We start from the raw sequence: 23,343 nt of genomic DNA, 5'->3' as shown, positions 1-23,343 counted from the left end.
CCCCCCCCCCCCCCCCCCAAGGGTCCAGCACCCTCGCTGGCACACCACTTGTTGTCTAGCTCTTATACTATTTGTAACAGCCACAGCCTAAGCCTACTGCTAGCAGATATTGTCTGCTTTGGTCTGTTACGTATCGCTGTCAGCCTCACAGTTTTAAAACACGTCTGTTAGGGAGAGGTTTCCACACTCTTAATAAGGAATGTTTCGTTCTCCTCTCCAACTGATGTGGGATCTCACAATCCACCCCCATAGGGATCAGCGTCCTCGCAAGCACATCGCTTGGTGTCTGGCTCTGATACCATTTGTAACAGCCTGAGTCCACCGCTAGTAGATATTGTCTGGTTTGACCTATTACGTATCGGCGTCAGTTAGGGAGAGGTTTTCACACTCTTATAAGGAATGTTTCGTTCTCCTCTACAACCGATGTGGGATCTCACATGGCTTGAGCTTTTATATTCTTCAGTCCGAAAGAGATGCAGTAGCTTTCATCGATCCAAAAATTAAACTTATTTTTATTCAAGTCTTTAAGTAAGGTTTAAGAAGCATTGCTCCAATCAGATAAACCAGAAAGAGAGAAGTGTGCATGCAGACCTGACACGGTGTGTTAGCCATGTGCCCGAGTCTCATTCTCAACTGGTCATCGCTAAGGTCAGAGCTGAACATGTCATCATCCCCCATGTATGAGCAAAGCGAATAATACCTGCAAATAGCTAATCGTAGCATTAAAAACTGCAATCTCGAGACAAATTAATTAAACGTACCATAAATCACCCACACTGTAACAGCCCAAGCCCACCACTAGTAGATATTGTCCTCTTTGGACTTTAACTTTTGGGCTTCCCCGCAAGGTTTTAAAATGCGTCTGCTAGGAAGAAGTTTCCACACCCTTACAAGGAATGTTTCGTTCCCCTCTTCAACTAATGTAGGACCTCACAATCCACCCCCCTTAAAGGCCCAACGTCCTCACTGGCACACCGCCTAGTGGCTGGCTCTAATACCATTTGTAACAGCCCAAGCCTACTACTAGCAAATATTGTCCTCTTTGGGCTTTCCCTTTCGGGCTTCCCCGCATGGTTTTAAAAAGCGTCTGCTAGGGAAAGGTTTCCACACCCTTGTAAGAAATGTTTCGTTCTCTTCTCCAACCGATGTGGGATCTCACACACACGTTTAAAGAAAGAAAGGATACTACAGACAGCAAAATCAAAAGATAGTTACATGATTTCCCACTGGTTTTCTAATTGTGAATTTCTGTTTGGAAAGATAGTAACATGTTCAACTTTCATGCTCATCTCATGTCAGAATAAAGACGATGTGCTCTTATACTCACCGAGTGGCGGTTATCGGAGACGGGTCTGCCTCCCTTGGCATAAGATCTAATCCTCTGCCTTCGTTTATCATAGTCGAAGCCAAGTCAATCATGGCTGCTGTTTCAGGAAGAGTTGCTCTATACTCTCGATCACTAACTGGAGCCTGACCAAACAAACAAGAATCATGATTAAAAGTTAAAAACTACACATAAAATCATGTGCTCTAAAAGAAATTGACTACAAGTGTTCAAATGCCAAGAGGAAAATAACTTTTTTTCTTCATTTTGGAGAACCATGGGCATCCAAGATAGCTTACAAGTTGCACAAACCTTAGCTAATTCTACTAGACAATTACGTAACGCTACAACAAAGATGTAATGCGAGATTCATAACTCACCACCAGTACTGAGATGTGAATCTTCCAGTAATGAAACACTCAAGGATAAGTTATTACCTGCAAAATGGCACCACGAACTGCTCGAGAGCAAGCTGCATTTGTACGCATATAATAAACTATGTCCTGCAACAATGTCCAAAGAACATAGATGAAATTTCCAACTGTTGATCAAAGCTTCATAGTTCAAGAACATTCAGTAATTACCTGACAGCCAGTACTATGTCCAAGTAACACGACACCCTCGGAGTCTTCTTTATTGATCAGATAGCTTACAAGCTGATCAAGCTCCTTGGCATCCTAAATCAAATCAAAATCCTTTTGTTAAAACAGGATATTACTGCTTGCCAACTAAAAGATAGTATACTTCTTCGTTCAAGAAACCATGGTGATGTTACCAACCCAACTTACTTGTTGCAAGCTGGAGGTACCATATCCACTATATGATGATGATAGAAGAATCTGGACAAGTGACCATTTTTCTTTATCCAAAGCAATTGCAAGGGGTTCCAAGTATCTACAAATCAAGAAGAAAATGTCAGGAACTGCAGAGTTTCGAACCATACAACAATGAAAATCGATTTCTCTAATTTCTTGAAAACCCATCAGTCAACCCACATCAAGATCTTTGGTATGTATTTTGATGATAAGAACTGAAAGGAAATGGGGAACATTTTAATTTAGACCCACAAATCAAGCAAATGAAAGGTCCAATCAGGGAAAAACCCCTCGATGAAAACATACTCTGTTGCCATAAAGCCATCAGTCAATCCACCAATGAATATGACTTGCTGCTTGTAATCCCCCGTCTTAAATGCAACCTGTATAATAGCGGACGTGATTAACCAGGCATCACGTGAGAAAAAAATGTCATTACATCAAATATAGAGTTTATTTTGGCCATGATATGTAACAGCCTAAACCCCCCACCGCTAGCAAATATTGTCCTCTTTGGACTTTCCCTTCCAGGCTTCCCCTCAAGATTTTAAAACGTATCTGCTGAAGAGAGGTTTTCACACCCTTATTATAAGGAATGCTATGGGATCTCATAATCCACCCCCCCTTAGGGGCCAATGTCCTCGCTGGCACACCATTCGAAACCTGGCTCTAATACCATTTGTAACAGCTCAAGCCCACCACTAGCAGATATTGTCCTCTTTGAGTTTCCCTTTCGGGCTTCTCCTCAAAACACGTCTGCTAGAGAGAGGTTTTCACACCCTTATTATAAGGAATGTTTCATTCCTCACTCCAACCAATGTGGGATCGCACAATCCACCCCCCTTGGGGGCCTAGCGTCCTCGCTAGCACACCATTCGGAGCCTAGCTCTGAAACCATTTGTAATAACCTAAGCCCACCACTAGCAGATATTGTCCTCTTCGAGATTTCCCTTCCAAACTTCCCTCAAGGTTTTAAAACGCGTCTCCTACGGAAAGTTTTCACACCCTTATTATAAGGAGTGCTTCATTCCCCTCTCCAACCAAGGTGGGATCTCACAGGATACCAAGAAATGAAATCATAGCAAAGGACCCCATACATCTGCAAAGCACATCTAACTATGACTCTTAGAAGCTTGTGATTTGTTGTAGTTAACATTCCTTAAACTCGGTGGGAGATTCTGAAGCAAATGGAACATAGAAACAGTCACTAATAAGGTATTACTTAAAAGTCCAAGAAGATGTTCCCTAATTCCTCCAAACAATTGCATTACATGAGGAATAACGAAGCTTAATCACAGGAAGTTTCTGAATAATCTTTTGAACTTTCTCTCAAATGGGTTTATTCTACTAAAGCAGAAAACACCAACAGGTATATTCAAGATTAAGATCCCTATGACAAACCAATCCTATGTCAAATTAAACAGGTCCAAAGAACAGAAAATTCTCAATTAAAGATCCACGGACCTGAATTGGCTTGGGACCGTACTTGAAGAGCAACCCACGAAAATGATTCTTCCTCACAACAGGACCAGGGGGATCTCCAGCAACAAAGCCAGAGGCAGAGCTTCCAGACATTTTCACGCTCGAAAACCTATCGGGACGGCCGCGAACTATCCCGGAGAACCATGAAGTGGTGGAAGACGAAGAGGGGGAGGAAGAAGAAGAAGATGCAGAAGCGGAAGGAAGTGAAGAAGAAGAGGAAGATGAAAGTGAGAGATTCATATCAGATATCGCAGGCCCCAATCAAAATCATTGACGTTTAACAATTTTCAAGATTCTTTAATTCACACAGTAACTGCAGATAATGAAGGATCGAGAAGGGAAGGAGACTTAGAAGAGACAGAAGATGGGTTTGTTCGGATTGGGTCGGATCGCCATTAGAAGGGCAACGAGGAAGGCCTTTTGCTTCTGTTGCCAAACCCGCCCAACCCTGAAGACGCATCCCACGCGCTGTGGAAAGCGCGTAGTCGTTTCCCACAAGGTATTGTGTCTTAATTTTTGTTGCTGTTTTTGTTTTTAAACTAATTTTACTTAATTAACAAAAAATATCTATAAATTTTATATTTTATCTTAAAAAATATTATTAATCTGTGTTAATCTTTCTAAATATTTAATAATTTTTTTACAATAATTTATTTCAAAAATATCTTTAAATTTTTAATAATATTTTTAAAATTTCCTTTAAATTTTTTTAAAAAATATTAATACACTTCAACTTTGTAAAAATTTGTAAAAATTTTTAAAAATATTATTATTGTTAGGACTATATTTAAAAAATACTCTTAAAATAACATTCTTTATTTTATACTTTATAAAATAAATAAATCTTTTACGGTCAATCCATCAGCATTTCATAAATTATCTTCAAACTTTTCAATTTTACATTAGAAATTTAACGAACATTTTTTAAACGTGATACTAACAATGAGAATATTTTTGTTACTCCCTCAATATTCAAACGCTCCACATATAAATGGATCATACTCGAATGGTCAAGCATGCAACCCTAGATCAAAAGTTGTAAAGCAAGGAGGCTCGTAGTTCTCAACAGTAGAAACGCTCCAAGTTCAAATTTAGTGGGTCGTTACATGAATATAACTTGAAGCTTTAAACCGTACACAAGGGTATTTTAGTCATTTCCAAAAGTAGAGGATGCAGCCTCAAATTAAGGTTTCATTGGTTAGCTTTTTAAATGGATTTAAAGATTTCGATATTTAACTATTTGGGCCAAGGCCCAGAACTTCTAAAGCCCAAAACTTGCAAATGGGCCAATGACTACGGATCATGGATGCTTTACATTGGGCCGATCACTCAATTCATATATTTCAAGGGGGAAACCATTTTTTAATCACATAAAATAAAATATTCCCAAAATTAATAAAAATATGAAATTGATTTATTAAAAAAAAATTAAAATTTTATTAATCATTATTATTATATATAATAAATAAAAGTTAAGGGAAATTAATTTTTTAATTACAATAAAGTTAGGTGCACCACTAAATTTTAAAATTTAATGCATAATCAAGATTCCATTCTCGCATGGGAACCCTAATTTTAATATTTGACTATATTTTAATATATTGCCTTGGCTAATATTCTAATATTTGACGACAACTTTTTTTAAAAAAATTAATTAATTAATTAATTAATTAATTATATCCATGATTAAACAAAATGTCTTTGAATTTTCTTCAGTTTGACATTATTCTCCTTTAATTTTATAGGTTATATTATTAATTCAATTTTAGATTATATTGGGATGGCATAATTACTATTTTAGTCTCCATATTTTAAATATCCAAGTTATTTAATAACTTTGAACTAGCTATGAGAAGGGGCGAGTAGGGGAATTGATTGGTGTTTATATGAATCAAAAACTCGTAGGTTGAATTTTTGAAAAATAAAAAATTCAGGTTAGTTTGCGAGTTGACTTATTATTATTATTTTTTTTTTGTCGGGTCAATCTGACCAACTATAGAATAAGGTTATAATTCAATCCAACCATACTTTTTAAATTATTACGAAAATTAAGAATATTTTATTTTTTTAATTAATATTATTAGATTCTCATTTATGAATGTTTCATATTTGAGGTTTATGAAAATTTAATTATTAATATAATAAATAAGTAGATTTTTTAAAAATGGTTTAAAAAAAATAACTCAGACAACTCAACCCAACCCAACCCAAGATAGAGGGTTGACTTGAGTTGTGAACTCTATTCGAATTGTTCAGATCACCAATCCAACCAACTCAAAATTTCTTGTTGGTCTCAAAGATTTTCCAATCCAACCTAACATGTATACACCCTTAACTATCCCCCTATCTGATAGTTACATATAGTAAGCCGTTATTATTGCCTTTTGCTAACATTTTCATATAACACCAATTTCAATTTCTCAACTCTCGTTCGAAATCTCTCTGCCTCCGTTTTCTAAAACTTTTTTCTTGAACCGATACTAGAGGCTTGAGCATACGTCGCTTAACCGTAGGCGACGCAAGAACGAATAGGCTTAACTCACTTGCTGATGAGAAGTGAGTGCAGCACAATCACAAGTCCACTGACATCAAAGTACGATTGTGACAAATGGTAACTAAAATAAAACAAGTCTGAAAGCATAAGATTTTAACCTTTGGAACTAACAACACCGAGACATATGCCTAGAGAAATGAGATTCAAATCTTATGAATTTCTCGATAACCATATCTTATAATGTTGAATAATTTGCCTGAATAAAATTAGTTGATATACGTGTAAAGTAGTCGAGTCTAATCACTCCAAATAGATAACTCTAAATTTTAAAATTAAACAATTATCTTAATAAGATTAGTCGATATACATGTAAATTAATCCATATCCAAATTCTTTATAAAAAAATTAAAAAAAATACAAATGTCCTTTGAATGAAAAAAAAGGTCACACATGAACTAGATTTATATATATGTAGGTAGGTCCCTCAATGTCATTTATTTATTATACTATAAAGTCAAGAGCATGCTATATTTTACTGCCCATAATAGAATATAAGGTTATATGTGCATTAAACTCATAATCATCGTTACTCTTCCTCATTATGATCGCTATTATTTTTTAAACACACTTCACCATTCAATTTCAAAACCATACTTTATTCCGACGTCTTATGCCCATTAATTTTTGACTTCATTCTTCTTTGAATCACATCTTATTTGTAGCACCGTATGTCACGATCATGTTTGTAAGGCTATGTTACTTATGTCCTCATCACACATTTGTTCAACGAGTTGCAAAAGAGAGTAATTATGAAATCGTATGGCCGAGATTCATATCGGAGTCGGACTCCAAAATTTGTCGCTAGATGACTCCAATATTTTCATGCTGTCTTGTGATATGATCGTGTGAAGATTATCCTCAAATAAAAATTTTAAAATATCACCTAATATTAATAGAACTTTATATTATATTAAATAAAACCCATATTTCATTAATATAATGACCCTACTTCATTAATCTTTGCAAAATATTATATAATGGAATCCCCCACTAACTCTAAAATTTGGTATNCACTAAATTTTAAAATTTAATGCATAATCAAGATTCCATTCTCGCATGGGAACCCTAATTTTAATTTTTTATATTTTAAATATTGCCTTGGCTAATATTCTAATATTTGACGACAACTTTTTTTAAAAAATTAATTAATTAATTAATTAATTAATTATATCCATGATTAAACAAAATGTCTTTGAATTTTCTTCAGTTTGACATTATTCTCCTTTAATTTTATAGGTTATATTATTAATTCAATTTTAGATTATATTGGGATGGCATAATTACTATTTTAGTCTCCATATTTTAAATATCCAAGTTATTTAATAACTTTGAACTAGCTATGAGAAGGGGCGAGTAGGGGAATTGATTGGTGTTTATATGAATCAAAAACTCGTAGGTTGAATTTTTGAAAAATAAAAAATTCAGGTTAGTTTGCGAGTTGACTTATTATTATTATTTTTTTTTTGTCGGGTCAATCTGACCAACTATAGAATAAGGTTATAATTCAATCCAACCATACTTTTTAAATTATTACGAAAATTAAGAATATTTTATTTTTTTAATTAATATTATTAGATTCTCATTTATGAATGTTTCATATTTGAGGTTTATGAAAATTTAATTATTAATATAATAAATAAGTAGATTTTTTAAAAATGGTTTAAAAAAAATAACTCAGACAACTCAACCCAACCCAACCCAAGATAGAGGGTTGACTTGAGTTGTGAACTCTATTCGAATTGTTCAGATCACCAATCCAACCAACTCAAAATTTCTTGTTGGTCTCAAAGATTTTCCAATCCAACCTAACTCAGATCACCAATCCAACCAACTCAAAATTTCTTGTTGGTCTCAAAGATTTTCCAATCCAACCTAACATGTATACACCCTTAACTATCCCCCTATCTGATAGTTACATATAGTAAGCCGTTATTATTGCCTTTTGCTAATACACCCTTAACTATCCCCCTATCTGATAGTTACATATAGTAAGCCGTTATTATTGCCTTTTGCTAACATTTTCATATAACACCAATTTCAATTTCTCAACTCTCGTTCGAAATCTCTCTGCCTCCATTTTCTAAAACTTTTTTCTTGAACCGATACTAGAGGCTTGAGAATACGTCGCTTGACCGTAGGCGACGCAAGAACGAATAGGCTTAACTCACTTGCTGATGAGAAGTGAGTGCAGCACAATCACAAGCCTGAAAGCATAAAATTTTAACCTTTGGAACTAACAACACCGAGACATATGCCTAGAGAAATGAGATTCAAATCTTATGAATTTCTCGATAACTATATCTTATAACGTTGAATAATTTGCCTGAATAAAATTAGTTGATATACGTGTAAAGTAGTCGAGCCTAATCACTTCAAACAGATAACTCTAAATTTTAAAATTAAACAATTATCTTAATAAGATTAGTCGATATACATGTAAATTAATCCATATCCAAATTCTTTATAAAAAAATTTAAAAAAATACAAATGTCCTTTGAATGAAAAAAAAGGTCACACATGAACTAGATTTATATATATGTAGGTAGGTCCCTCAATGTCATTTATTTATTATACTATAAAGTCAAGAGCATGCTATATTTTACTGCCCATAATATAATATAAGGTTATATGTGCATTAAACTCATAATCATCATTACTCTTCCTCATTATGATCGCTTCACCATTCAATTTCAAAACCATACTTTATTCCGACGTCTTATGTCCACTAATTTTCGTCTTCATTCTTCTTTGAATCACATCTTATTTGTAGCACCGTATGTCACGATCATGTTTGTAAGGGTATGATACTTGTGTCCTCATCACACATTTGTTCAACGAGTTGCAAAAGAGAGTAATTGTGAAATCGTATGGCCGAGATTCATATCGGAGTCGGACGCCAAAATTTGTCGCTAGATGACTCCAATATTTTCATGCTTTCTTGTGATATGATCGTGTGAAGATTATCCTCAAATAAAATTTTTAAAATATCACCTAATATTAATACAACTTTATATTATATTAAATAAAACCCATATTTCATTAATAATATGGCCCTACTTCATTAATCTTTGCAAAATATTATATAATGGAATCCCCCACTAACTCTAAAATTTGGTATTGCATTAATATTAATACAATATTTTTCTCAAACCTATAGTTTTATTCCTTAGATTTTTTTTTTTTTAATTTTTAAAATTTAAGTGTTACATTTTTGTCTTTCGACATTTTATTTTTTTATATTTTAAATATTGTACTTAATACCTAATATTAGAAATTATCAAATTCCAATATTTATAAATACAATACCTTAAGTGATATTAAATAATTTATTTTCATAATCATTACAAGCTCGCACGTGCGACAACTTCATTTTAAGACATGATTAAAAAAAAAATACGTATATTAGTTGGACAGACTAAAATTTTGAATCTAAATTTGACATATATAACATTCCAAATCTACGACTATCAGATATTGTCTTCTTTATGCTTTCCTTCTTAAACTCCTCAAAATTTTAAAACGCATCTACTATAGAGAGATTTCTATATTCTTATAAAATTATCTAAATTTTAAAACAAGAAGTCACGTTTCATCGTGTAAGCTAAATTCATATCGATAAAATAGTAAAATATGCATGTATATTTATGATTTATATTTTATTTTATTTTTAAAAATTAAATTAATATTAATCAAAATCTTNATCAAAATTTGATATCCAAAAGGGTTTTGCTGTTAATCTCTTCTAGTTATTTATTTATTTATTTATTTTTATGGAATCTTATATTTTATTGGACCATAATTATTAATTAATTATATAAAGGGAAAATTCCTCCACCCCTCCATAAAACAATTACATTATTCAAATTATCATATTCCCACACCTATATGATCATCAAAATGGGTAAAATTTTCTAATTTCATTTAGGGAGGGAATACTATTCATGCTTTATAAGAAAAAATTTGATTTGAAGAGGTCACCTAGTGTCATACATACTTCATTTTGAAACTCGTGTGATTGTGATTGAACTATTGATGGTTGGTATAATTAGTAACTATCGATTGTTTTAAGTTTTTGTTTTAGTTATGATTTCATATCGTGATAATCACACTGTTTCAGATGTGGTATTGGTTAATTTATGTGGGGTGTCACATACATATGCTACTCAATGAGGAGGAAGAATGTAACAATTCAAGCCCACCGATATTGTCTATTTTGATCTGTTACATATCATTGTTAGTCTCACAGTTTTTAAAGCGTGTTTGTTAGAGAGAGATTTTAACGCCCTTATAAGAAATGTTTCGTTCTTCTCTCCAACTGATGTAAGAATCTCACGAGAAACGTAGCCCATGAATAATTTAGAATACAAGGGATGGGGGTAAAACATAGAGAGGTTGGCATAGAGAACAAGGGGTCCGTACTAAAGGTAAGGGTAAGGAAAAGGAGTATCTTTTGGGAAGGCATAAATACGAAGAGCAATCCCCTATGGGTTGAGCAAGAGGGGCAGTGGCAATTTGAGGTTCAAACATCCAAAATTTTCACATATTCCATCCTTTCCCCCCCCAAATAAAAACATTAATTCCCTAAACCCTCACTATCCATACCCTAAGAACCTCCATTTTTGTGCATATACCCTACAAAGCCCTACTCCTTAAGGCCCCAAGGCCTCTCTTTCTCTTCTTTTTCTCTTCGTTTCAGGTACTGTACTTGAATTAAATCCAGAAAAAATCATATGGGTCGCTTCAATTTTTCATTTTTTCATCTGGGTTTTGATTCTTTTTTGATTTTACAGGGTATTTGATGAACAAGGCATTGTCATTATCCTCCGCCGCCGCTGCCGGCAAGCTAGTCGCGCCGCTCGTCGGCAATTTCCAGGGGAGTTTCAACATGGAGCAATTCTTCCGCCGGAAAGACAAGGTGGTTTTCGTCATGGGTGCGACCGGAACGGGTAAATCCCGATTGGCTATCGACTTAGCCACTCGTTTTCCGGCGGAAATTGTCAACGCCGACAAGATTCAAGTCTACGAAGGGCTTGACGTTGTCACTAACAAAGTCACCGACGAAGAACGCCGTGGAATTACTCACCATTTGTTGGGATCGATCGATCCGTATTCAAATTTCTCCTCCCATGATTTTACCCATCATGCGTCTGATGCAATTGAATCGATTTTGGCACGTGATCGTCTTCCAATCATTGCTGGTGGCTCAAATTCGTACATTGAAGCTTTGGTTGATGACTATTCCGAGTTTCGATTTCGATATGATTTCTGTTTTTTGTGGGTTGATGTGTCGTTGCCGATTCTTCATAATTTTGTCTCCGATCGTGTTGATCAGATGGTCGATGGCGGATTTGTCGAGGAGGTGAGGGAGATTTTTGATCCGAAAGGAGATTATTCTTATGGAATTAAACGAGCCATCGGAGTGCCGGAATTACACGACTATTTGAAAGCAGAACGTGACGGCGCAGATGAGAGGACTTTGTTAATTCTTCTTGAATTGGCGATCTCGAAGATCAAGGACAACACTTGTCTATTGGCTCTTCGACAATGGCAGAAGATTCGCCGTCTTCAAAATAAACGGAATTGGAATCTCCAACGCCTCGACGCCACCGGTGCATTTTTGACCGACAATGAAAACTCCCACCCCGTATGGGAGAAAAATGTCGTCGAACCTAGCTCGATGATCGTAGATAAATTTCTCCACAACGATACCCGCCGTATCACCACCACCGTCTTCTCACCGGAGCCGGTCCACCACGCCGCCGCCGTAAGTCGTTAAAGTAAAAAAAAATACTGCCTGGACCCCACAGAATCTACACTCCACATCAACTCGTTGACACAGTTCCCGCGTTCCACGTGGCAGGCTTCTGGTTTTACCTTTAAAAAAAAAGAATTTGTCTTTTCGGTTTTTTGGGTTTTGGTAATTTTATACGAAAAAAAAAACACAAAAAAGAAAAGAAAAACATAGAAATATTACAACTTGGGACTGACAAACGTTGCTGTCAGTTCGTTAAGTACTTACAATTGACGGCCGTACAGATAAGCCGTAATATATTTAAAAAAAATTAAAAAAAAAAAACATTTCTGCTGGCTCCTAAAAAGTTTAAATAATTATTTAAAAAAAAAATTGGAGAATTCTGTGTGATGCGGCTACATCAGCTTCAATGCACCTCTCTCGTTGGCCCTCTATGATTGGGTGATTTTGTGACGTGGGACCCACTCACCCCTTCCCCCTTGTGTATTACAGCCCTCTTTGTATGGTGTTTTTGGTCTGTATCTGTTCGAAACTAATGAGCTGGAATTTGGAATATTTTATTATATTTGAAAAAAAAAATTATTTTACTTTGTGGATGAATTAACACCTTACAAAACCTACTTTCATGATCGGTCACCGTCGTGGTTTACAGTCGTTTCTGATTTGATGGGCACAGTTCGATTCGGTGACTGACGGTGATAATATCAAACCCGAGTTATTCTCACGGCCCACACATGCCAAAAGTGAAAAAACTTTGTTCCCAAACGAATAAATTTAAAAAAAATAATAATAAAATGAAAGGACAAAAAGACTTGGTGGGACCAGACACAAGTGCATAGAAATCCACATGATTCGAATTAAATAATATGGTGGTGGGCTTGATATTCCACTCCACCGAAAGCGACCCACACTGGAACATAACCTCCCAAAAAAGAAATTTATTTATTAATAAAATTAAAATTCAGTCAAAATCAAGCCTTTTATTTGGAATGGAATTGAGACCAAAAAAAAATTAAAAATTAAAATTAAAAGGAGAGGTTCTTGTTCTTTTTCTCGTTCTTAGTATCCGTTCGTGGGGGTCAAAATTCGCTGTATTCTTACCTTCATTTTCGTTACTTCAAAATTTCCACGAATTTCCAAAAATATATATTCATGTCATCTTCATTCATTATTAGCGGTCCATATATGGGTTTGTGTCATAGATTAAATATATTGCGTCTAATTGTCGATTAACTTTTTGTACGGACGTTTTGTATATGGTGAGATGGGTTTGTCAAGATCGTCACTAGTCATTCAAAAAGATATTGCAAATATATGCTTCAATCTCACACGAAAAAAGTTCACATAACATAATAACAACTTTATTTCGTACTTCATATTACTTTTGTATTAACTCTCCCTATTTCACATTTGATTGTAGCTATGAGACTGACGACAATACATAATTAGTCAAAACGAACAATATTTACTAGCAGCAAGCTTGAATTGTTACAATCGGTATTAGACTAGACACCGAACGGTGTGCCGACGAGAACGTTGGGTCTTGAACGGAGTGGATTGTGAGATCCCACGTCATCGGTTGGAGAAGGATGTCTATAGTTCGTTAAAAAAAAAAAAAAAAAAAAAAAAAAAAAAAAATTGTAGCCTAGTCATACCTGCCTGTGATTTTAAAACTGTCACTTGCAAATAAAAACTCGCCACTTGCCCACTCCTGTCCACTTCCTCTGACTTTCCTTTTTAATTATTTTTTCCATTACCCATTTAATGAAAGCATGGCAGTTTTTTTTTTTTTTTTCTCCATTTATTTTTATTTCTAAACATGCATGAATTGTAGGTAAAGCACAGCTAGAAAACCGCGTAAAATTAAAAACAAAAAAACGTTTTTTTAATAATAATAATAATAAAAAAGGCCAAGAAGATGAGTATTTAGTGGTCTGTCCTGACCGATCTGTCACCGACAGGAATAATTTATCTTCCAATGTTTATCATTTAAATATTATCATAAACGACAAGTAATTAAGCTTAGCTTTAACTAATTTGATTTATAAGTAAAGCCAGTCAAGAAAAAAAAAAATGATTCCCATTTTCAGCATATTTAATTATTTTTTGTCTTTTCTAATCTAATATTATTCATTGTTTTCTTTAGGATTAAGACATTCAAATTGGACATGTTTGCTCGATATATCACCATGTGTCACTGCCACCGTGGCATCATCGAGCCACCACGACACAAATGAGTCACAAAGCCCTCAAAGAAGGTACACGAGTATAAGTTAAAGGGGGTTATGCAACACAATTATTATACTATCTATACAAAAAAAAAAAAAAAAAAAAATGTATACTTACTTTTCAGTGGCTCAATCATAGTAACTTTATAATTAAATGTGTCTTACTTGAGTAATTTTATGTTGGGATCTTCTGGAAATTTTACTAAGATGTAATTGAGTGAAAAAAAAAAACATGCTGAAATGACTCGTGTTGGTATGTGAAGATAATTTTCACTCTTGGAAGCGAAAAAGTAAGTAATATGACTATGTCATAGGAAACACAGGAGAATGTCAGGGTCATCAGGTGCCGAAATCTTTGACATACGTCGTTACAATTAAGCTGAATATAATTGTCCAAGGGTATTCTTGTCATTACATGAAAAAAACCTAAGATTCATAGTAAGGCCCATTGATTGGTGTCAAGCTTGGGCCAACTAAGAAATATGGATTAGGCCCAAAAATAGTGGATCAATCCAAACTCGAGATGAAATTAGTCCTAAATTATGAAACAAAAGGACCAAAAAGCCCCTAAATCTAACTCGGTCTAGACCGGCCCATCTTGAATTTGCTCAGTCGAGACAAGTTGACCCAATCCAACCGAATAGGTTCGAGTCCATGTGGGTGTACCATTTACTTTAACCTTTTAATTATGTAAAAATTACAATATATTTAATAATTTTTTAAACTTTTAATTTTATATCGATTCGTAATTTTAAAATTATTTAATAAGTTTATATTATATATATATATTTATTATTATTATTATTATTATTATTTTGATAATGAACGTTTCTAATTAAATTTTTAATTTTTTCTACTAAATCTATGAAATTTTAAAAATTTTCGTTTAGATTAATAATAAATTAGATACAAAATGTATGTTTCACATTTGATCCATAAGAAACAAATTGCGTTACAAAAAAAACATTCCAAAAATGTAAAAAGTTGCTCCTTTTACAGATCGAACCCAGAAACAGATAAGGTTTGACGACGATAATTAGGAAGAGCATTTAAGGTATATTTCAGGGTTGTTCATACATTTGACGTCAGGGCTGAGGCAAACGATTTTGGAGTTATTGGTTGCAATTCCAACGCCGTTTTCTTTAACCCTTTCCTCGCATTGAGGATCGTCATCGTCATTGAAATCAGAGTGAGAGGAACCAAAATGTCAGGCCCCCAGTGCTGCTCGAACCCACCATCTCTAAACCCCTCCAGTGGCGCCGGCCATGTCGAACAACTCGGCGGCCTCAGCAGCTATGTCAGTGGCGCCCCCGACTCCAAAAACGCCGTCATTTTCATCACCGATGTCTATGGTACCGACCCTTTTCATTCGATTCATTGTCTTATTGTTTATGGGTTCTGTTCTGTTCTGTTCTGTTTTCTCGCCCTTCACTTTTGATGATTCTTCTGTGGCTTGCTGTTTTCGCTTTTTACTTTTGGTATAATTAGGTAGTTGACTTCTGTGTAAAGCGAATTGTCACTTGGGTCATTGTTTGTTTGGTTGATTCATGATTACTGTAGAGTTTTGAACAGAAATTCTTTTGGAATTCTGGATTTGATGAAAGATTCTCGTGGGATCGAGGGATCGTTTAGATATTGTTGAGAGAAGACTCCTACATCCGCTAATTAAGCGGTTGATCATGGGTTTACAAGTAAAGAATACATCTCCATTGGTATAAGGCCTTTTGGGGAAACCAAAAGCAAAGCCATGAGAGCTTATGTCATTGTGGAGAGTCGTGGTTCCTAACATGGTATTAGAGTCATGCCTTTAACTTAGTCATGTCAATAGAATCCTCAAATGTTGAATGAAGAAGTTATGACCCTCGAAGGTGTAGTCAAAAGTGTCAGACAAAGGGTGTACTTTGTTCGAGGGCACCAAAGAAAGAGTCGAGCCTCGATTAAGGGGAGGTTGTTCAAGGGCTCCATAAGCCTCAGGAGAGGCTCTATGGTGTGCTTTGTTCGAGAGGAGCCCCACATAAGCTAACTAAGAGGTTGATCATGAGTTTATAAGTAAGGAATACATCTCCATTGGTATAAGGCCCTTTGGGGAAACCAAAAGTAAAGTCATGAGAACTTATGCTCAAAGTTGACAATATCATACCATTGTGGAGAGTCGTGGCTCCTAACAGATATCTCATATAAATATAAACAAATTATAATCAATTAGTCATCCATATGAATATACAAACCAATAAGATAGAACATGATATATGAACTAGGAGGTTGAATCTTTGGATTAAACTCATTTCTTGTTTAATAGGGAATATCTCTGGTGCTCTAAGCTTTTGATTCTGCCTTGATTTGCAGGATATGAAGCTCCACTTTTAAGGTATTTCTAAGATTGAAAGAGATATAATGCAATTACCACATAGCTCCACACAAGGAGTTGAACATGGCTATCTTTCAATTTGTAGGAAGCTAGCAGATAAGGTTGCAGCTGCTGGGTTCTTTGTGGTTGCTCCTGATTTCTTCAAGGGAGATCCATTTGTTGCAAATGATCCTAATAGGCCAATTAAAGAGTGGCTACAAGAACATGGACCTGTTAGTTCTTGCCTTTCATTTCATTACTGCAATGTTTTCTTAATTGATTATTATCTATCTGCTGCTGCTGCTGAAGTTGTATAGGATTGTTAGTGAGTATATTGTTATTGAGATGCGAGAGTTCGAGTTCACGTAAGTGTAATGGTTTAACAGGAGAAGTCTTTCGATGATGGGAAGGCAGTTGTTGAAGCTCTGAAAAGCAAAGGTATTTCGGCGATCGGAGCGGTCGGCATTTGTTGGGGTGGTGAGTCTATTTATCTCGTGTTTACTATTGTCGTATATTGTTCGTGATGTTAGAATCTATGAACTCAACCTATGTGAAAGTGCTTGAACAACGAAATGAGAGGCTCGACTGACGAGTTCGCACAACTATAAGTTGTCAGTCATAAAGCTAATCTTCTATGTTTTTTTCTTCTTGGGAGCACTTCTATTTCTTAGCTGAGTTGGAATTGTGATGAACTTTTTGTACCTCAGCCAAGGTTGTGGTTGCACTTGCGAAGGTCGAGTTGATTCAAGCTGCTGTGTTGCTTCATCCGTCTTTGGTTACTGTCGATGACATCAAAGGTTTGTATTTTGGTTCCTTTACTTGCTTATAGCCATATAATGTTGCTTTCTTCAATTCTTTCGTATCGTTTTCAAATGTACTTCCTCCCTCATGTTTTCTAAAACATTTCTCGCAAACGTGACTCGAGGCCCGAACATACGCTGACATTCGAATTTCTCACGGCTGACTTGTTCACTGAGTTAGAACAAGTGCCACACAATCGGTGTCCCACTACTGCAAGAGTGCGACTATGACAAGTACTCTAGTCATGATCACTTCAGACTCTTTACCCTTCCCATCTCCAAATCAAATCATTTTCTTACAAAACAAATCGTGAAGAGAATAGCCTAACGAATTATGTTCTTATAACAGCTAACTGAATCCGATGTTTGTCGATAATTTCAGAGGTCAAAGCTCATGTTGCAGTGCTAGGGGCGGAGATCGATCATATGTCTCCTCCAGAACTCTTGAAACAGTTTGAAGAGGCCTTGGCTGCAAAGCCTGAGGTAGTGAGAGTTGTTTTAGACTTCTTCATTCTATTTCATGTAGTTGAGTTCTTATCATAATCTCTTACCACAAACACGTCTAAGCTCGATATGAGTACTCCGTGCCTGCATGTCAAATGGCAGTCCAAATAATGCAACATGACTCCCGTTGTCGAAAATAAATGTAAATTTTGGCTTGTTGGATGTATAGGTTGATGGGTTCGTGAAGATCTTTCCGAAAGTTTCTCATGGGTGGACTGTAAGGTACAATGTTGAAGATGAAGAGGCTGTCAAATGTGCAGATGAGGCTCATAGAGACTTGTTGGCTTGGTTTACTAAGTACCTTAAGTAATTGATGAACTGCCATTTCAAGCCTTATTGTTATCGACATTGCCGTTTTACTGTTTAAGCTTTTAGAATAAGAAGTTTGGAATAAATTTGGTACAGCTCTCTTTGGTCCGTTACATACGTATCGTCGTCACTCTCATGATTTTAAAATGCATCTACACTTACGATTTTAAAATGCATCTACACTTGCGATTTTAAAATGCATCTACACTTGCGATTTTAAAATGCATCTACTAAGAGGAGAGGTTTTCACTTTATAAGAAATGTTTTGTTCTCCTCTCCAACTGATTGGGATCTCACAATCTAAGGGGCTCTAGCATTCTCGATGACTGACTCTCACCATTTGCAACCGTCCAAACCCACCACTAACAAATATTGTCCACTTTTGACTTTTTATGTATCATCATGATTAATCATACCCTTCGAAGGAAGGTTTCAATCTCACACTCTTATCCACCACTCTAAGAGAATAACATCATGATTCCTTCCAAATCATAATACATCAAAGTTAAAAAAGGGGAAAAATCAACATTTTCTTAATACAGCAGAAGTTCAACATTAAGAGGCATACAGTGTTCATAATATAGCTGAAACTGAAAGTTCAAATATGCCTATTTTTTGCAAGTTGACCCTTTTTCCTTTCCTCATTTCTTTTCTTGTTAGGGATGGGGGGCCTTACAAAGACTGTACTGTACACAAACTAAAACCACAGACAGACCTCACCAATGTCACTTCCTTTGGCTTACAACAGACAACAAAATAGGAACTCTATTTTATAATTCATTCATATAAGAACTTGTGGAATATCAATTGAATACAGAAGAAAAATGTCTAAATCCTAATACCTCAAAGGTTTCCCTTCGCTTTGCTTCGAAATCGGTCAGTATAACCTTTGCTTCACACGCCTTCCGTTCAAATCGCAGCAATCAAGAAAGGTCATATTCCCAAATCCAGAAGCGAGTATGTTGTGTTCAGTCACTTTTGCCACATATTGCAGTAGCTCAGTAAGAACAGCCGGGCAGCTTTCGTTCAGATATTCGAACCCGTCTGATTGCATCACGGCTGAAAAATAGCTAAAATGCTTCAGATTTTACATTATACTACCAGGCAATGATTCAATTTATGCATATCACCTTGCATTCAAGTAGGAGAAGGAATAATTACAAATGATTAAAAACAACTACCAACAGGATGTCAAAGTATATACCATGAATTATGGTAACTACACAGATACCTCCATCTAAACACACCAAAACAACATTTTATCGAAGTTGATAAAGGTTTATAAACGTAACAAGCCATCACCATCTCATAAAATATAAAGAAAGTTGAACAAATCATGAGCTATGGCATACAGTGTTGTTTTCCAAAAATAGCAAAAAGTTCATCATCCAACTTGTTTGCAGAAAAATAGTGGGCACTGGGAACAGCGAACACTAACTTTCTAAATTTGTCACATAACAATGCCAAGGAGCCCAGCTCAACAGTAAATACAAATAAGGACTAACCCAACAACCTATATCATTTGACGCAAGCCTACAAGATTTCTCTTCATGAATCAACTACATTGACAACCTCATTCTATCCTTGCCTCAACAGCTATGGAGGCCAAGAAGCATGAAAACGAAAAATTAAAGAGAGAAGAGTAAGAAGCTGTAAGAACGTGAAAATATTTTAATTGCCTGGGTCAAGAAAAGTGCAATGGGAAACATAAAACAATTTAATTCTAGAAAATAAGACAACTGAAGCAGTTTAGTGTTTACAAAGGAGTGAGTCCCTTTTTCCACCATATAATCAGTGTTCAGTAATTTCTATAAGAGCAAGTTATCAGGCCAGTTTAGTGAGTCAAATTTCATAACAAAGGCATACCTTTTAAATTTTCAGGCATGGCTATAAATCTGAGGCATGCAGCTTTCAACTGAAAACAATGGTGCTGCTCTGCTAAAGCTAATGTAGTCGCCACAGTATTTATGGCAATATCTTCACAGAGTTTAGCCTCACAAAGCAATTTAAGCCTGTCTAATGCATAACGATCTGCAGCTGCAAGAAGATGTTGAGCCACAAGAGTTGATGCCCACTTAGAGTTTGCACCAACAAGCTCTAGCATGTCGGGTAAATTGTCCCAGTACATGAAATGAAGTAATGCCTGCAGAATCCAGTAATAATATAAAATGAATAAGAAGTACAAAGTTATGCTGTGTATGTGAGAGATAGAGAGAAACAGAGATAACCTTAAATACAGGAGCTTCAATGTCTTCAACCTTTATGCATCGAGTATCTTTATCCTTCAATGGGCCAAAAAGTTGTGCCCTGAATACAGGTGAACGTGCTGCAATGATCAACTTGTGGGCTGCAAATATTTCACCATCTACTTCAAAATTTACATCAGCACCCTTACCACTTTCCAAAAGCTTCCCAAATTGCTGACCAATGTCAGATGGTGGCGCTGTTATAGAATAGATTTTAGGCCCCTCTGTTTGTGATTTAACAACACCAACGACACATTTAATTGAGAGGCAGTCATCTTTAAGGTAATCTGATGACTCCAAAACAGTTCTTTTGAAATAACGTTTATAACCCCTGAAAATTCACAAGTGATATCCTTTTATTCAGTGTTCATACCATCATTGAGAAAAAAAAATTGGCACAACTTAAAATCAGGCACCCACAATATGTAGCAATTTTTTGTTGGAAAGAGAGAGTGAGAGCATTCATATAAACATAAAGCGTGCAATTGAAAGCACTTAAGAATATAGTAAAGACTGAATGAACCATGATGGAAAGCTGAGAGAGAACCCCAAATCCACAAACACATTTTCATCCATCAAACTCAATTAAAAAAGAAAAAAAAAAAAAAGAAGGCAACAGATGGGTGACATAGTTTAGAATTCTTAGATAGCCTACTATGAAATTCTTGAATCCACTGAACTCATTAAATAATCTGCGGTGCTACCTGAAATAAAAACCGACAAACAGCCATACAAAACATTAAACCCAGAAGCCATTTCCAAAACCAGTCAACCTTCAAACATACTACACTGTTAAAGTAACTGCCTCTTCAAGAGATTTACAATCTCACGAAATAGCACTCCATTCTATATCTACCACCACCAAGAGCATTAACAAATGATGCAAAGCAATATTGCTACTACGTGACTCCGCATCAATTACGGCCACATGAATGAGTGGAAGAAAGGGTCAAAGAAGAAGATATAGCTTTCAAATTTATAAGAACAGTTTTGCTATTTTCTAATTAAAAAGAAAAAAGAAAAACAAGTATTAATTTAAGAAGGTTATTGAGTTTAACTTCATCGTCAACTAATTTGGTTGATGGGATGGTTGTCTCGCTATCTCATTTCTTCTATGATAACCATGAGTATGCAGGTCCACATACATCCTTGGTCCTTGACTAATTCCTCAATAAAACTTCAAGAAAGTAGGATTTCAATATTCTAAGTTGGTACTATGACTTAAAAGGTATCTACGTTCCCAACTTTCCTATTTAACTACTAAGACAACTCATGACAATCAAGGGTAGAGAATGGATCCCTTGGGTTACTTTTCTTCAAAGTCCATTATGTGATAAATTAGCATCGTCAAGTCCAATAACTTGCTCTATCTCTTTTAGTAGAATTTGTAAGTGAAAATACATAGGATGTGTGAATCCTTTGCCAAATGATGGCCAATGGGAAAATCAATTCACGTGATACCATCCAAGGGGGGTTGCTCCTCTAGCTTCTAAAAAGTATATTCTTTGCAAAGAATGGAATCATCAGTTACTTCATCGTCGTTCTTTTTCTCCAGGCATCCAGTGCAGCTTGGGTTCTAACGGTTTCCAGTAGACTTAGCATGCTAACTCTCCCTTTTAGGGATGATAGTAAGGGACCTTATTTAGGTTCACATTTTGCTAATCAGGAATTGAAAGGTATAGAGGAATAAGAACTTTCAAGAATAACCTTCTGAAGACTTGAGAGGTTGAAATTTATACAATACATTATTTCATGCTTCGCTTTAGTTTTAAAGAGAAATGGCCACTAAAAATTAGATGTTCAACACTGAAGTTTTGAATAGGGTGATTAGGGTCTCTCTAGCAGAACCCTCTTCTTGCAGACTCCCACCGTTCTTACATCTTCGGGAATTGAAGATTAACAGAAGAGTTCTTTATGGTTTGATTAGCTCCACTCGGCAGATAGTTATCTAAGCAAACTCCATCCTACTTTCATCCTCATTGATAATAGTCTAATTTCCCTTTTATTTCGAGGGGAAAAGGATGAAAACTCGCAAACAACAACAATCAAGAACCGACTAAGTCAACATTACTCCTATATGAAAACTCAATCGATTCTGTTTTTGTAAATCCACAAAATATAAGCGGATGATCAGCACCATGAACAAGTTGAGCACAAATTATATTCATTAAAGAACAATCATGATCAATAAGCAAAATAATTACCACATGCTTCCACGATACTTGAGGGTATATGGACCGCTCTCGAGCCTCCTTTCAAAATGGCTATGCACCTTATGATTCCCCTTTCCACTCTGATCGAGAAGCGTCAATTCAAAGAGTGCCCTGACGTCGGCACCGTCGCTGACAAGCGCTATGAAAATCGAGACATAAGCCGCGCTGTCCTCCATACTCTTACCATCGGGATAGAAATAGATAGCCCACTCGTACCCACCAACAACAAACGTATCCGATGTAATGTATTTCCCAATTCCCATACCTTTGTTGAGGGAGTAGCCATTGATCTTGAAATCATGCGAATTATTAACAGTCTCGAATCGAGCGGTAGAGGAGGTCACCGACGGAGGATTCGAAGAGAGTTTAGAGGTTTCTCTAAACGGTTTAATTGTGCCCATCAACTAATAGTTTGAGAACAACCGATTTCTTGATCTTTAAACGACACCCTTCTCCAAAAACGCAGAATTGAAATGGTGGGTTAGGTTAAAACTTTGAATCGATGAAGGATTTTGGAAATTTGAAGCGAAAATCAGCGGCAAAAAATTATGAATTTGGGACGCGGGAGAATTTGAGAAACGCTTACTCTGAAGGGGAATCAAGAATCAGAGAGGCGATGATGAACCTGGAAGACTTCAATTTGGTCAGAGAGAGTGAAAAAAAAAAAGTCCAAACACGGAAGTGCGAGATGTGGAGTTTCGATGAATGCCTTTAATAAACATCAAAATCCACCATGAAGTTTCTTAATTAATCACATGATTAATTAATT

General features: G+C 35.7%; 4 protein-coding genes across 5 annotated transcripts in view; 2 read left to right on the top strand and 2 right to left on the bottom strand.

Moving 5' to 3' along the window:
- LOC111472253 (UPF0613 protein PB24D3.06c) overlaps window positions 1-4,059 on the bottom strand; it is a 5,178-nt gene extending 1,119 nt beyond the window's left edge. Inside the window, exons 1-7 of the mRNA XM_023117901.1 lie at window positions 3,604-4,059; window positions 2,446-2,522; window positions 2,113-2,218; window positions 1,909-2,001; window positions 1,762-1,827; window positions 1,328-1,470; window positions 592-700 (exon numbers count right to left, since the gene is read on the bottom strand). Coding sequence (XP_022973669.1) covers window positions 592-700; window positions 1,328-1,470; window positions 1,762-1,827; window positions 1,909-2,001; window positions 2,113-2,218; window positions 2,446-2,522; window positions 3,604-3,861 — 852 coding nt within the window. The 5' untranslated portion in view covers window positions 3,862-4,059. The remainder of the gene's footprint in view (window positions 1-591; window positions 701-1,327; window positions 1,471-1,761; window positions 1,828-1,908; window positions 2,002-2,112; window positions 2,219-2,445; window positions 2,523-3,603) is intronic.
- Window positions 4,060-10,636: 6,577 nt separating this feature from the next.
- Window positions 10,637-12,495, top strand: LOC111472279 (adenylate isopentenyltransferase 5, chloroplastic-like). Its single transcript, XM_023117926.1, has 2 exons — window positions 10,637-10,871; window positions 10,966-12,495. Exon 2 carries the CDS (start codon window positions 10,974-10,976, stop codon window positions 11,949-11,951), a length of 978 nt encoding a protein of 325 aa, XP_022973694.1. The 5' UTR covers window positions 10,637-10,871; window positions 10,966-10,973; the 3' UTR covers window positions 11,952-12,495.
- A 2,617-nt stretch (window positions 12,496-15,112) lies between these two features.
- Window positions 15,113-19,483, top strand: LOC111472278 (endo-1,3;1,4-beta-D-glucanase). Of its 2 annotated transcripts, XM_023117925.1 has the most exons (8): window positions 15,114-15,507; window positions 16,502-16,523; window positions 16,609-16,735; window positions 16,889-16,979; window positions 17,210-17,299; window positions 17,685-17,785; window positions 17,976-18,159; window positions 19,470-19,483. In XM_023117925.1, the coding sequence occupies exons 1-7, from the start codon at window positions 15,360-15,362 to the stop codon at window positions 18,114-18,116; spliced, it is 720 nt and encodes a 239-aa protein (XP_022973693.1). In that variant the 5' UTR covers window positions 15,114-15,359; the 3' UTR covers window positions 18,117-18,159; window positions 19,470-19,483. The 2 variants fall into 2 exon arrangements, with proteins under 2 accessions (XP_022973692.1, XP_022973693.1); XM_023117924.1 differs by lacking the exon at window positions 19,470-19,483 and having other exon boundaries at window positions 15,113-15,507; window positions 17,976-18,218.
- On the bottom strand, window positions 18,625-23,271 carry LOC111472277 (BTB/POZ and MATH domain-containing protein 2-like). The gene is made up of 4 exons (XM_023117923.1): window positions 22,566-23,271; window positions 20,344-20,692; window positions 19,982-20,258; window positions 18,625-19,174 (listed from the first exon to the last, which is right to left on the bottom strand). Exons 1-4 carry the CDS (start codon window positions 22,973-22,975, stop codon window positions 18,993-18,995), a joined length of 1,218 nt encoding a protein of 405 aa, XP_022973691.1. The 5' UTR covers window positions 22,976-23,271; the 3' UTR covers window positions 18,625-18,992.
- Window positions 23,272-23,343: the final 72 nt, after the last annotated feature.

This window comes from Cucurbita maxima, unplaced genomic scaffold, assembly GCF_002738345.1.
Source record: "Cucurbita maxima cultivar Rimu unplaced genomic scaffold, Cmax_1.0 Cma_Scf00069, whole genome shotgun sequence".
Classification (NCBI taxonomy): domain Eukaryota; kingdom Viridiplantae; phylum Streptophyta; class Magnoliopsida; order Cucurbitales; family Cucurbitaceae; genus Cucurbita; species Cucurbita maxima.
Note: the sequence above shows the minus strand (reverse complement) of the source record. Positions and strands in the feature narration are given on the sequence as shown.

Bases quoted from the DNA above. Each gene is read 5' to 3' on its own strand.
- LOC111472279 (XM_023117926.1), top strand. From the start codon at position 10,974: ATGAACAAGGCATTGTCATTATCCTCCGCCGCCGCTGCCGGCAAGCTA.
- LOC111472277 (XM_023117923.1), bottom strand. From the start codon at position 22,975: ATGGGCACAATTAAACCGTTTAGAGAAACCTCTAAACTCTCTTCGAAT. The intron at 20,693-22,565 runs GTAATTATTTTG...GTGAATTTTCAG, and splicing joins AAGTATCGTGGAAGCATGTG to GGGTTATAAACGTTATTTCA. The intron at 19,175-19,981 runs GTATGCCTTTGT...GCTATTTTTCAG, and splicing joins CATGCCTGAAAATTTAAAAG to CCGTGATGCAATCAGACGGG.
- LOC111472278 (XM_023117925.1), top strand. From the start codon at position 15,360: ATGTCAGGCCCCCAGTGCTGCTCGAACCCACCATCTCTAAACCCCTCC. The intron at 16,736-16,888 runs GTTAGTTCTTGC...ATGGTTTAACAG, and splicing joins GGCTACAAGAACATGGACCT to GAGAAGTCTTTCGATGATGG. The intron at 17,786-17,975 runs GTAGTGAGAGTT...TTGGATGTATAG, and splicing joins CCTTGGCTGCAAAGCCTGAG to GTTGATGGGTTCGTGAAGAT.